The sequence below is a fragment of the Parasteatoda tepidariorum genome, chromosome 7, assembly GCF_982258835.1.
Source record: "Parasteatoda tepidariorum strain Cologne lab strain chromosome 7, Ptep-v5.0, whole genome shotgun sequence".
Lineage (NCBI taxonomy): Eukaryota > Metazoa > Arthropoda > Arachnida > Araneae > Theridiidae > Parasteatoda > Parasteatoda tepidariorum.
The window spans coordinates 5,176,703-5,189,504 of record NC_141761.1 but is presented as its reverse complement, the minus strand read 5'-3'; the positions used below and the strand labels follow the sequence as shown (position 1 = coordinate 5,189,504).

Below are 12,802 nucleotides of genomic sequence, written 5' to 3'. Positions count from 1 at the left end.
TCACCCCCTGGATAAGCATCATTGCTCTAACTTTTCCAGCAATTGTAACTAGCATAATAATGTATATATATAGCTCACATCATCATTATATATACAGTGCAACCTCGAAAATCCAGACTGCTGGGGGTTTGGAAAGTCCGGATTTTAGATACCCTACTTAAATTGATAGAATTATCGAAATTTCGAATTCGCCAGGCTGATTTCACGATTAGACGTGCGTGGGTAGACTTCCGACGTCAGTTTTAACAACTTAACATAAATATACATTTTAAATAATAAATAAGAGACATTAAAAATCAAACTTTTGTCATTTTCTCCTGTAATCGATCTGTTAAATAACATAATATTAGCAATTAAAACTAAAAATATAGGCTTAAAACGCGCCTCTCCGTTGAATTCCCAAAGCCGCACTAAGCACAAAGCATATAATTTATCATAGTCGACCGATGAGCTAGCGCGTGGTCGGTGACGCAAATTGTGTCTAAATTTGCACAAAAAAGATACCTCTTAAAAAAAACTTAGACAGACCCCAGTAATTAACTACTGACAATTTCCAGCTGGTTCACTAATAAGAACTAACTGTTTTGTCATTGTATATGGTCCTCTGTCTACTCAAACTAGCAACTTGATTGTTCTACATGGTCCTTTACTTTCATGAACATACTGGATTCTGCATTGTTCTTTCTATATTTATATTTTTCGTTCTTTATATTATATTTTTTTTATTTATTTTATATTTTTTTGTTAGTTCAAAATTTTTAAAACATGCTGTTATAAAATTTTGTTTTTCAAAGTAATATGTATTTACAGGGATTTGATTAGTACATTGGCAAACTTCCAAAAGCCTTTATTTGCCATTGTGAATGGTGCTGCATATGGCCTCGGATTAACGATTTTAAACCATGCAGATGTTACACTGGCCACAAGCAATGCATCTTTTTGCATGCCATATTCAAGACTTGGGTACATGCCAGAAGGGGGTGCTACACTTACCCTCCCACAAGCTGTTGGAACAACTATAGTGAGTTTCTTTATGTTGCTTTCAAATCTGTCCCAATAAAATACTTAGTGCATTAGGCGAAGTAACCATACCTGCCAAGCAGGGTTGGGGTTTGGACGTCCTAAACTGGTTTTGGACAGGACACGTGGGTTTTACTGTCTGAAACTGGGTAAAACTGTCCTAAACTGTCTTGAAGTGTCCAAAACCTTGAACTTTGGTAAAAGGTAAAAATTCTATTGGTGTAACCATTGTACACATAATAATTACATGTATCAATAAATATTTGATATTTTTTATACAATTTACTATAACTTATTAAAAGAAAATAATATAATATAATAGGAAAAGGCTTATAATTTTTGAAGCTCCACAATTCTTTGAACAACAAAAGTGAATACCTAATCCTTTAAATATAAATATGCTTTTAATACTGATAAATAATATTTTTGCATAAGGATAAATATGGCAATATTAAAAAATAATAATTTTTCTTTAAAAAAAAAACACTAAATTTGTTCCAAAATCAACCTTTTATTTTTCACAATATTTCTTTTAAAAAAATTTTATAATTTCTGCATTACAGGATGATAAAAAAGACATCTATTTTTAAAAAAAATTGTTTTTAAATATAAATATATGAGTCTAAATTGAAAATACAAAATAACTGAAAAATGTACTAACAGTTTTGAAGGGCATAACATCAGTTTCAGTTACTGACACTGGTTATATATCACCACTATGCTAAAAGAATTGAACATGTATAAAATAAAAGTATTCTTGAATAGTACTATAGATAAATAAACCTGTTTATGACGAACCAAGCACTTAGTCCCTAATATTTTTACCTGTATGGCAAGGCCAAACTTCAGTTATGTTCTATTGAATGAGAAGACCAATTGAACTTGATTACTGATTAATCTTCCTTTGTTTAAATTGAAGAGTCAAACAATATTAATAAAACATTATACTTTTAAAAACAAATATCCTCTAGTATATTTAATTATTAATATGTTATTAGTTCTATGTTTATTTTACCTCTTAAATATTGTTCAGATAAAATTTTGACATAATTTGAGTAAAAGGGTTTTGGACAGTTTAAGACAGTTTTGGACAAAGGAGTTTTGAACAGAAAGGTTTAAACCGTGGATTAATCCACTCTGTCCTAAATCTTGCCAACCATGCTGCCATGTCTCCTGTATTTTACGACTATCTCCTGTTCACCTGTACATTCTCAAATTTCTCCGTATCTTTTGAAGAATTTTAAAAAAAAATTTTTTTTGGCTGATAAAATAATTGATGATGGCAAAAATACTTCTCTTATTCCTCAACGGATGGTGCTATTGCCAGTACTGTAGTATGTTGAGTGTTTATATTTTAATAATTATAAATAATGATTTAAAAAATCTTGATTAGAGATTAAGATTTAAATAAATATTTTTTACTTCGCTAACTGTAAGTGCTGATATTATTTCCAACTTTGAATTTGATTTACATGATTATGCGTGATAAGAACTTTACTTGTAGCTTAAAAAATGCTGCTAGTAACATCTCTGTCATTTTATTTCTCCAATGTTGGCTGGTATGAGTAACAATATTTGCTTGATTTTTGCTTGTTCTTTATTTTGTACTCATTTATACAAATATTACTAAAAAAGAAGGGAAATAAAAAATAATCACTCTATATTGCTTTTGAACTAATCATTGAATTTATACTTATTAAAATTAGTTTGCTCATTTAGAAGGTAAACTTCAAATATGCTAAGATTCCAGATTCATACCTTCTGTATTACTCATTAAGTAATAATTAAAGAGAGGGAGGCATACAACTAAACTTGTCAATGTTTCTCCATTTTAATGATATGTAGAATGCCTGGGTTACAAGTTTATTTTTTAACGACAGTGACTAATTTTTTTAATGGCCCTACCGTATTTTGTATAAATACCTCAGATATTGTAATACCATTGCTAATGATTACATTATTGTTTATTATGTCAAGCTGTGGTTTGCTAGTTTGTTTACTTTTTCCAAGATGTTGTAAAGTTTTCTAGGAAATCACAGCGACATTCTTGCGTTAAAGAGTTCTTGTTTTAAGAATTTTTATACTTGGCTTCTCTTTCATTTGTAAATATTTTTTCTGGTAGAATAATAAATGTGATTAGAGTTAAAAGTAAACTTATACATAATTATTCATTTAAATTAAGTTGGGAGAATATCAAGGATTTAAATTTATAAAGACATTAATTTCTTGAAATGTGTTGTTAATGATTTTACTCCAGAAATTTTCCAAATTTTTGAGTTGGACTCACAATCACCCCTGAGATACAAAAGTATACTGCACCATGTGAAAGGGTCTTTACCATTCTGTGTTATTTTTTACAAAAAATATAAAAATGGAGTAGACCTACTTGTTATTTTATTTTTATATTTTATAACCGTCGTTGAACAGCAGACCCAATTTTATGGGTTTACGACTACTAATGTTCAACTCCGTAGCTTTGTGATTTTGAACCCAATCCAGAAGACAAGGGAACTGCTCGATCGAGTATTGGGAGAAATTTGCCTTCGTGGAGGACTTTTTGATGGAGGTAACCCGCATTTGCGTTACATGGAGAGGAGGGACTTTAACCCATGATCCATCTACCACTGAGGATATTTCACGTCAGCACTGTGGTCGGTATCGACTGGGATTCGAACCCGGTTCTCCTCATTGGAAGGCGAGCGCTCTGTCTCCTGAGCCATTTGGCGCAGACCTATCTGTTAGTCATGAAAATATACTTAGCGTCTATTTAAAGAAAAAAAAGTGTTACTGGTCACATTTCTTCACTTTTCTTGAATGCTGCTCTCTGCCGAAAGTTTCCCCTGACGATGCACAGGTTATATTGGTATTTCGAAGGTAATCTAACAATAGTTTACTTTGATGAATCAATTAACTGCATAGGTATATGGAAAACTAACTAATGTCTGCCAAGTTGGTTATCAAAGTCGCTGTCAATTAAAATCTTTTAAGGGAAAACTTGTTGCAAATTTGGAATATCTAGGAACTCTTTTTCTGTTCCCTTCCTTTAAAATCTTTTTTGTGAAATAAATAAACCTTTGATAGTGTATTAGGCAAAAAATTTTCATTAAAAAATATTTAAGTATTACTGATCAGACCTAGTCTGAGAGCCCTTGGCCAAAATAGGTCTAATAAGAGTTTTATACGTCAAGATTTTGTTTATCTGCAAATTAATCCTGACTTAAAAATCAGGGTTGAGGTTTTGGACTTCCTAAACTTGTCTTAAACTGTCTTGAAGTGTCCAAAACCTAGAACTTTGGTAAAAGATAAAATTTCTATCTGTGTAATCATTGTACACATAATAATTACATATATTAATAAATATTTGATACTTTTTACACAATTTGCTTTAACTTGTTAAATTAGAATGATATAATAGGAAAAGATTTATAATTTGTGAATCTTCACAATTCATTGAACTACAAAAGTGAATACCTAATCCTTTAAGTATGAATAAATATGCTTTTAATACTGATAAATTATGTTTTCCCATAAGGATAAGTAATGCAATATTTAAAATAATAATCAAATTTTTTAATAAAACAAAAAATTTTCTTCATTTTGTTTCTTTTTCAAAAATTAACATTTAATTTTTCACAATATTTTTTAATATGTCGTGATTGGAGTAAAAGGGTTTTAAACAGTTTTGGACAAAACAGATTAAACCCTGGATTAATCCATTCTGTCCTAAACTTTTCAAACTCTGACCCATTCATATCAAAATTGTGGTTTTTACCTGCAAAAAATGCTGATTTTGTGTGCTTGTTTTCTGATTTAGGCAATGGATTTGATTTTAAGAGGTCAAGTCATAACAGCCGAGCAAGCCAGAGATATTGGACTAGTTAATGAAGTGGTTGAGGTTCGTCACTTGCCGCAAGATTTAGTATCTCGTGTTAAAGCAATAGCTCAAAACTCTTCACCTGTGAGTTCATTTCTCATACTTTTATTACGAAATAATATCATCATAAAACTAACAGTTTCTGCCAACTCTTCTAGTATTAGTCTTCTCAGAAAATCTCAAACCAGAAGTATCGCGCTGCTAGTAGTTGCTGCTATTTTTCGTAGTTTGTGTTGTAATGTGCTACTTTGTTACAAAAGTAGTGTAGTGAATAGTGTTATAAAATAAAGCAATAGTTTCTTGGCAACTTCTTTTAACGTTACTTTAGAAAAGAAACCCGGTTCTAACGTAACTAATTTTTTCGTCCATCAATGAAAATGACCCTGTAGCTGAGCTTTAACAGAAATTAAGTGCTTGAAAATCTTGTATAAGTATTTAAACTAGCCATTATAAAAAATGAATAATTAATGTCACACTTTCATATACAAATACTCACTCATGAAATATTGATGCATAGCTGCCAACATGGATAGGAAAAAATCCAGTAGATTTTATGAAACAATAGAAATTTTATGATAATTGTTGCAAAGTATATTTTACATTTAGAAAATTTTAGGGATTTTTATAGTCATCGAAATAGAAAAACTGCAATATTTTTAAGTTATGACTAACATTAAATGAACTTGAAATATTATGTATAGTTTCTCTAAAGTTAGAACTCCTCTAGCCATTCGTCTGGACTGGTGGCGATGACTATGGTAATGAGGTATAACTATTTCAAGTAGGGTTGTGGGTTCTTTGCGTAGACAAACTATATTATGTTTACTCGTATTTTTGAACAGTAATAACCATTTAATTCATCAAGGACGGTTGACTGATTTTTATAAATGAGGCTCGCTTCATTATGGATTAGTAACACTTATTTAAATATTCAAGCAAGCAATAAGCTGCACAAAAATTTTATTTCAATAAGGAATTTTTAAGAAAATTTACTCAATTTTAGGGAATTTTCTAAAATGGACAAAATCCAGCATAGTATGCAGCTATGTTGATGTTATTTCAAAGGAAAGGAACGCATTTTCGGTGTACCTAATTTCTGAGAGGAAATAAAAGAGCATTAAACAACTAAAAAATTTGGAAGTATTTGATAATTTTGCATTTCTTAAAATAAATATCCACTGTCGAAAAAGACAAAAACTTGAAGGTTAAATGAACGAAAAAATTTTGGGATTAGCAAACTGGCTCATGTATACAGCAATAAATATTTTTTAATTATTACTCCCTTACATTTAATGTAAGTTAATGTAAGCAATGAAATAGTTAATCCTTATGTTAATCCTTATGTTAAATGTTAATCCTTAAAGCAATGAAATAGTTACTACAATTCAAAAGTAGTTGGTAGTATCTACATTTAAAAAAAAAGTAGTTGTAGTAAACTAATAAATTAATGTAGTTTTTCTGACCACTGGTGTGGATAATTTTTATGAATAAGTCAACCTAGCATTTCAATGTCAATTAAATACTGAGTATTGTAGTTTAAACTATCTGTTTCAATGCTGTACAGAGATAAATTGTTAATTATAAATTATTTTTTGTAATATATTGAACTAATTATAATAGATTTAGTTACTGAATAAATTAAGAAAACTGTCTTAAGATACATAATAACTCCTTTTAGAAATTTTGTTTAATAACTTGGTATACATCAATGATTTTTGGGTCATTCACTACAAATAAGCTATTTTACTATTTTCAGGTAGTGATAGCTAAAAAAAATTGTGTCTAAAATTTCTAATTTTTTTGTAGTAAGATATGACAGAAGGTTCAAAAACAATAAAAAAAACATGGCTGTCACTCTTTAATATTTAAAAAATATTATTTTTATTAAAGTGTAGGAATGATAATTTTTGTTTATGATAAGTTATAAAAAATAATTTTAATGAATGTATTTAATTATATGACAATCCTTTGCTTTCAAAAGTATTAAAAAAGAACAAAAATATCTTTCTTAACTAGTCATTAGAAACATAAAATCAATCCCTCACAAGTGTTATTTTTTTCTTTGTAAAGGAATGATAATAGTTACGGAATGAGAAAATAGTATTGTTTATACCCACAAATAGAATGAAATAGCAGTGTCTATTCTTAAACCATCCCATTAAAGGAAATTGAAACTTTCTTAAATACATTTTTAGAAAATAAATTACCTTCATATATTTAAATGAAGGAATAAAAATATTATCTTAACATCTGTCCAATTTGCTCATTCAGTTTCTTTTTACATACTGTAGCCCAATTTAAATGAAATTTCTTTTGCAGTTTTCTCAGAAACATTTCAAATCACTATGAGTGTAGGAATCATGAGTTTTGAACTATTTTGCCAAATAAAAATCCATTTTTTTCTTCTTCTTCGTCAGCGCAACAGCTCCTTGCGAGCCTTGGCTACCTCAACAGCTGACAAATGTCAGCGCCTCCTATCCAGAGCAACTCCCTTCCAATTTCTTATCTTTAGGGTTTTCAAATTATTTTCGATGTCCTTGAGCCATCTAGTAGGGGGTCTGCCTTTGGGGCGTGATCCCTCAGGATTCTCAAGGTGACGATTCTCATGGCGCTATTTTCAGAACTTCTCTATTGATGGCCCAGCCATTTCAGCCTATTAATACAGATTATTTGTGAAATTTGGGGCTGCTTATAGAGTCGGTAAAGCTCAAAGTTATTGCCCTTTCTTGAATTGCGCCAAAGATGGCTCTCAGGACTTTTCTTTCAAAGATATCTAGTGTCCGCTGTATATCTGAGTTTAGGGTCCAAGTTTTCATAAAGTAGCACAGGAAGTATGAATGTCTTATAGAGTTTTAACTTTGTTTTTCGGCTGAGAAGATTATATCTTGGCTGTCCTCGATCCAAAGAATCGCTTATTAGCCATTTTGATTCTATTGTCGATTTCTGCTTTAAGTATGTTTGGATCGTTAACATCAGTGCCAAGGTATTTGAATTCGTTAACCCTTTCAAAGGTATAACCATTAATATATAAAGGGCACTGTAATTTACAGTTAAGAAAGAAAATTCCACAAATTTTGTCTTATCTTCGTTAATGGAAAGGCCCATCTTTGTGGCAGCAGCTACGAGAGCTCGGAAAGCCTCTTTGACATCCCTTTCTGACCTTCCAGAAAATCCTTCTGAAAATTCATTGGCGGACCAAAAAATTTACATAATGCATAGGTAGAATGCTACAAGCGTTGATTTTAAGGATAAAAATCGAAAAGAAAAGTATATGTATTTGTAAGATGCTAAGAGTTGCATGCGAGGAAATGAGATTTTTTAGATTTCAAAATTAATGAAAAATATTACATTTAAGTAATACTTCCATAGCTATCAACTCTACTGGATTGTGCCAGTTTCTCCTTGTCTACTGGTACAATAAGAATTTTTCTGATTTTTGTACATTTTTGAAAATTTCCTAAAATTGAGAAGGTTTTCGAAAAAAAATCCCTGGTGAAAAAATTTTTTTACTCAGTTTATTGCTTGCTTGACTATTTAAATAAGTATTACTAATACATAATGAAGCGAGCTTCACTTTTAGAAATCAGTTTAAAGCTTTTCTTTGTTCTGAAATTTTCAGATTATTTTTATACAGAACTCCCTTTTTAAATTACAAAATATTTTAATCATCAATAATGTCTACTACTATTTAAAATTATATGTTACCATAATAAAAAAGCATTTCAAATTCATCTATTGTCAACCATTTATAGTTATATTGTCAACCAATATTGCAGACCATTTATAGTTTTTAGTGTAATCAAATTTTTGTATTTTGATGACGATAAAAATCCCTAAAATTCCCTATATGTAAAATATTTTGTATACTATGCAACAGTTATGAAATTTATATTATTCCGTAAAATCAACTGGATTGTTTTCCTATCCATGTTGGCAGCTATTTACTTCAGACTTAGGGGATAATCTAAAAAGGACCAACTTCAAACAATATGGAACTACATTCATTTATCTATAGTTAAAACTGAAGTACGTCATTTTAGTCTATTTGTGTGCAGAGAATTACCCTTTTCTCAAAAATGCTATACTACTACATTACATAACATGATTCTTGTACACAAGTTAATTTTTTATATAGGGATATTAAAGACGAAGCCACTCAATATGTTGTTTCTTTTTTTATTCATTTTTCTAACTATATTTTGGGACTCAAATGCTGATAAATCATTAGTTGTTCTGTTAGATCTAATGTAACATTATTTAAAATTCATTTTAATTTAAAAAATTAAATTTCACCAGTGAATTCAACTAAAGAAAAGACAATAAACCAACAGAAAAAAAAAATTTTTAAATGTGTATTTTTTGTGAACTTTTTTTTTCATTTCCGACTATTAGTTCACATTCTCCTCTTGTTCAAATTTTCAATTGTTAATAAAATATTTTTTATTCATCCACTCAAATTCGAATACATTTTTTAAAACTTATATTGGATGACACTCGATGTTAATATAATATATATATATATATATATATATATATATATATATATATATATATATATATATATATATATATATATATATATATATATATACAAGTATATACAGTCAATTCGCTATAACTCGAAGTACGATAACTCGAATATTACTATAACTCGATTTTTTTATGAGGTCCCGAATCTTTTATCTTCAATTTCATGTTAATTATTCTCGATTACTCGAATTTTACTCCCTTTAACTCGATTTTTTTTTTGATCTTTTGAAGCAAGAAAAAAAACCTAGGAGCTGATATCTTGTCCCTTCCTTTGCAACACACACACAATGTCCTTCGCACTCTTCATGGAGAAGCTAAAGCTGTCCCTCTTGAAGTATGTGAACAGTGGTTAAATGAAACGTTACCAAATTTACTTCAAGGATACAGTTAAAATGATGTTTTCAATATTGATGAAATGGGTTTATTTTTTAAATGTCTTCCAAATAAGATTATGATGTTTAAGGATGAAAACTGCTCAGGGGGTAAAATGAGCAAGGAACGTTTGACTGTCTTAGTTGGAGAAAATGCGTCTGGGACAGAGGAATTGCCCTTACATGATATCGGAAAATACCGAAATCCCCGATGCTTCAAGAATGTAAAAACGTATCCTTTGGATTACTAGTCTAACAAAAAGTTTCAGATGACATCAGTATTATTTGAAGACTATGTAAGAAAATTGGAACGGAAATTCTTCGCTGAGAAAAGAAAACTGATAACTACTTTATGGATAAATGTACAGCGCAAAGTGATCTACCTAATTTGAAAGCAGTAAACTTGCAGTTTCTCCCGCCGAACACAACAGCAAAGTTGCAGCCGATGGACCAGGGTATCATAAAGTGCTTCAAACAGTCTTATCGTAAATGGCTTGTCAGAAAAATGATCTTAAATATTGTAAGCATTTAGAAGATTTGTAATTAATAAGCATTAATTAAATAATCCGACAATATTTTGAAAGTCCAAAACCGAAACTAACGGTAAGTCGAACTTCCGATATGTCGAAGTTTTTCGTCAGTCCTATCAGATTCGAGTTATCGCGAATTCACTGTATATATATATATATATATATATATATATATATATATATATATATATATATATGTATGTATGTATGTATGTATATATATATATATATATATATATTGTTTTATAGTAGTTGACTGCAAAATCCTGAGGTTTGGTGTCTCTAATCTTAAACATAAATGGCCTTTTAAATTCTTTTTCCTTAAATTTACAAAAATATTTGTTCTGATTTTTCAGATTAGCATTTGATTCTTAAATACTTTTTTTTTTTTTTTAAGTAAATGATGTTTTGAAATTTTTATCTTCAAAAAAAATTTAGAATGATGTTATATAACACAATAGCCTTTACCTCTGCTTTAAAATTTCATTTAAAGAATAATTATTTTTCTCCTTTAAATATTTTTTCATTATTTCTTACACCTAAGCATGTTTTGTATAATATTATTAAACAAAAAAAATTTGATTTAATTTTTCTTTATTATTGAATTCCTTTCTTCTGATTTATAATTTTGTAGTATATTTTTTCTCTATACCTTGTTAAAAGATTTGAAAGTTTAATGTAGGGAATACGTTTAAAATTCTAAAAAATTTGGAGAAACTTTTTGCTGTCAACCTCAAAATCTAAATAATTTTTTTTCTCTATTACATTTTTTTATCTGCACCCTATTTAGAGAGTTAATATTTTTATACTGAGAATTAATGTAGAATTTTAGTCAAAAAATTTCTTTTACAGTTAACTTCAAAGTCTTAAGTTAATTTCTTTTGAAAACTTCATTTTGATAAAATATGTAGTAATTGAATTTAAATTTTTTTTAAATATTTTACTTGTTTAAGAATATGATTTTATTTTTTAATATTGATTAGAGTGTACAAGCAACAAAAGCAATGATAAAGATGCGATTGCACATTCAACTCCCCCTGGTGTTGGAGACGGAGGCGATGCTTCTACCGCAAATGTGGCTTTCTCCCACCTGCCAAAAAGCCATTCAAAGTGCATTGAATTCTGGATTCTTTGAGGACTGTTGATGATATTTCGATGTTCCTCGTTTCATTCTATAATCAGTAAAAGTATATTTTAAATAAATATTATTTTATTATCAGAAATGTAAATAATAATGCTTTTATCAATATGTTCTATTGTGTAAATAAACTATATCTCAATGTAGACTCTGTCTCTCTTATTTATAATTAGTTGTGTGTAAGTTTTCTGGGAAATAAATTCAGTGTTGCCACAGGGCAACTAAAGTGCCGTTGAATTCAAGGTTGCAAAAAAACCACCTACCCGGTTAAGCCCGGGTGGCTTTTACTGGGTAAAACCCACCCTAAAGAGGGTTTTGATTAGTAAGAATATAAATAAAAAAATATCTTGTGTCAAAATAAGTTTCAAATGTGTGATGTATGTGAGTGCATATAACATTTTGGGATGTCTGAAGAAACTTCTTTCAGACTTTTGCATCAATTTATTTGTATTAATTACCTATATGTGAAGTCAATTCATAAAATTAAACTTAATTATCACTAGTAAAATAAGCTTTTTTGAAATAAGATACTTACTTATCCTTGCCCTCTCTTTTGAAAAAAACCCCAATAAAATATGAAAAGCCCAATAAAACCCACCTGTGTTGGGTTTTTCTGGAAAACCTGGGTATTTTGCAACCCTGGTTGAATTGCATGCCAACTGAAACCAGTATTGAATTTTCAATGTTTCAGCTATATCCTTGTATTTGGTATCATTTTAAAGAAAATTTGTTGTAATTTATGAATTCAAAAGTTGTTTTTTGGAGTTGTTAATGATTATAGTAAAATTTATTATAAATAGAGAGCATTCATGATTTTGATTTATTGTACCAAATAAAAACTCTATTTTAAAGAAGAATAAGTTATTAAAAATATTACGATTTTACAAATAGTTTGATTTATATTGTAAAATAAACTGTTCCTGAGTCTAATTATGCAGTGATTACCGTCAAAAAAAAATTTTTCTCTTCTTATTCTTTTAAGTTTATTTTATTCATTACGCAAAAAACTTTTTTAACTTAATATTATTTGGTTTTTACAATAAAGTCTATTAATACAATCATGTTATGTTATATTTTTGAAATTTTTTTTTAAAGTTTCTCATGTAACAGAGAGGGCAAAACTCAATTACACAAAATTGATAGGTTGATAATTCAAAAGGAACTCTAGGAATGTAAACAAGTGCCAATGCATCTTGATTCAACTAGTTTAAACCAGTTTCTCCATTATAAGAGCACACTTTTTACTCAACGCTGTGCCGTTTTTATTTAATAGTGTGTTTAGTTTATAGTTAAAAGTTTTTTAAGTGAGTAATTAATATGGGGAAAACAGCAGCTGAAA

The 12,802-nt window shown here is 29.2% G+C and overlaps 1 protein-coding gene across 2 annotated transcripts in view; it reads left to right on the top strand.

Moving 5' to 3' along the window:
* The window catches only part of LOC147806764 (enoyl-CoA delta isomerase 2-like), a 42,814-nt gene extending 31,205 nt beyond the window's left edge, over nt 1–11,609 (top strand). For both annotated transcript variants that reach the window (XM_087167159.1, XM_087167158.1), the window contains 3 exons: nt 811–1,021; nt 4,835–4,978; nt 11,309–11,609. In XM_087167159.1, coding sequence (XP_087023285.1) covers nt 811–1,021; nt 4,835–4,978; nt 11,309–11,470 — 517 coding nt within the window. In that variant the 3' untranslated portion in view covers nt 11,471–11,609. The remainder of the gene's footprint in view (nt 1–810; nt 1,022–4,834; nt 4,979–11,308) is intronic.
* The last annotated feature ends 1,193 nt before the right edge of the window (nt 11,610–12,802 follow it).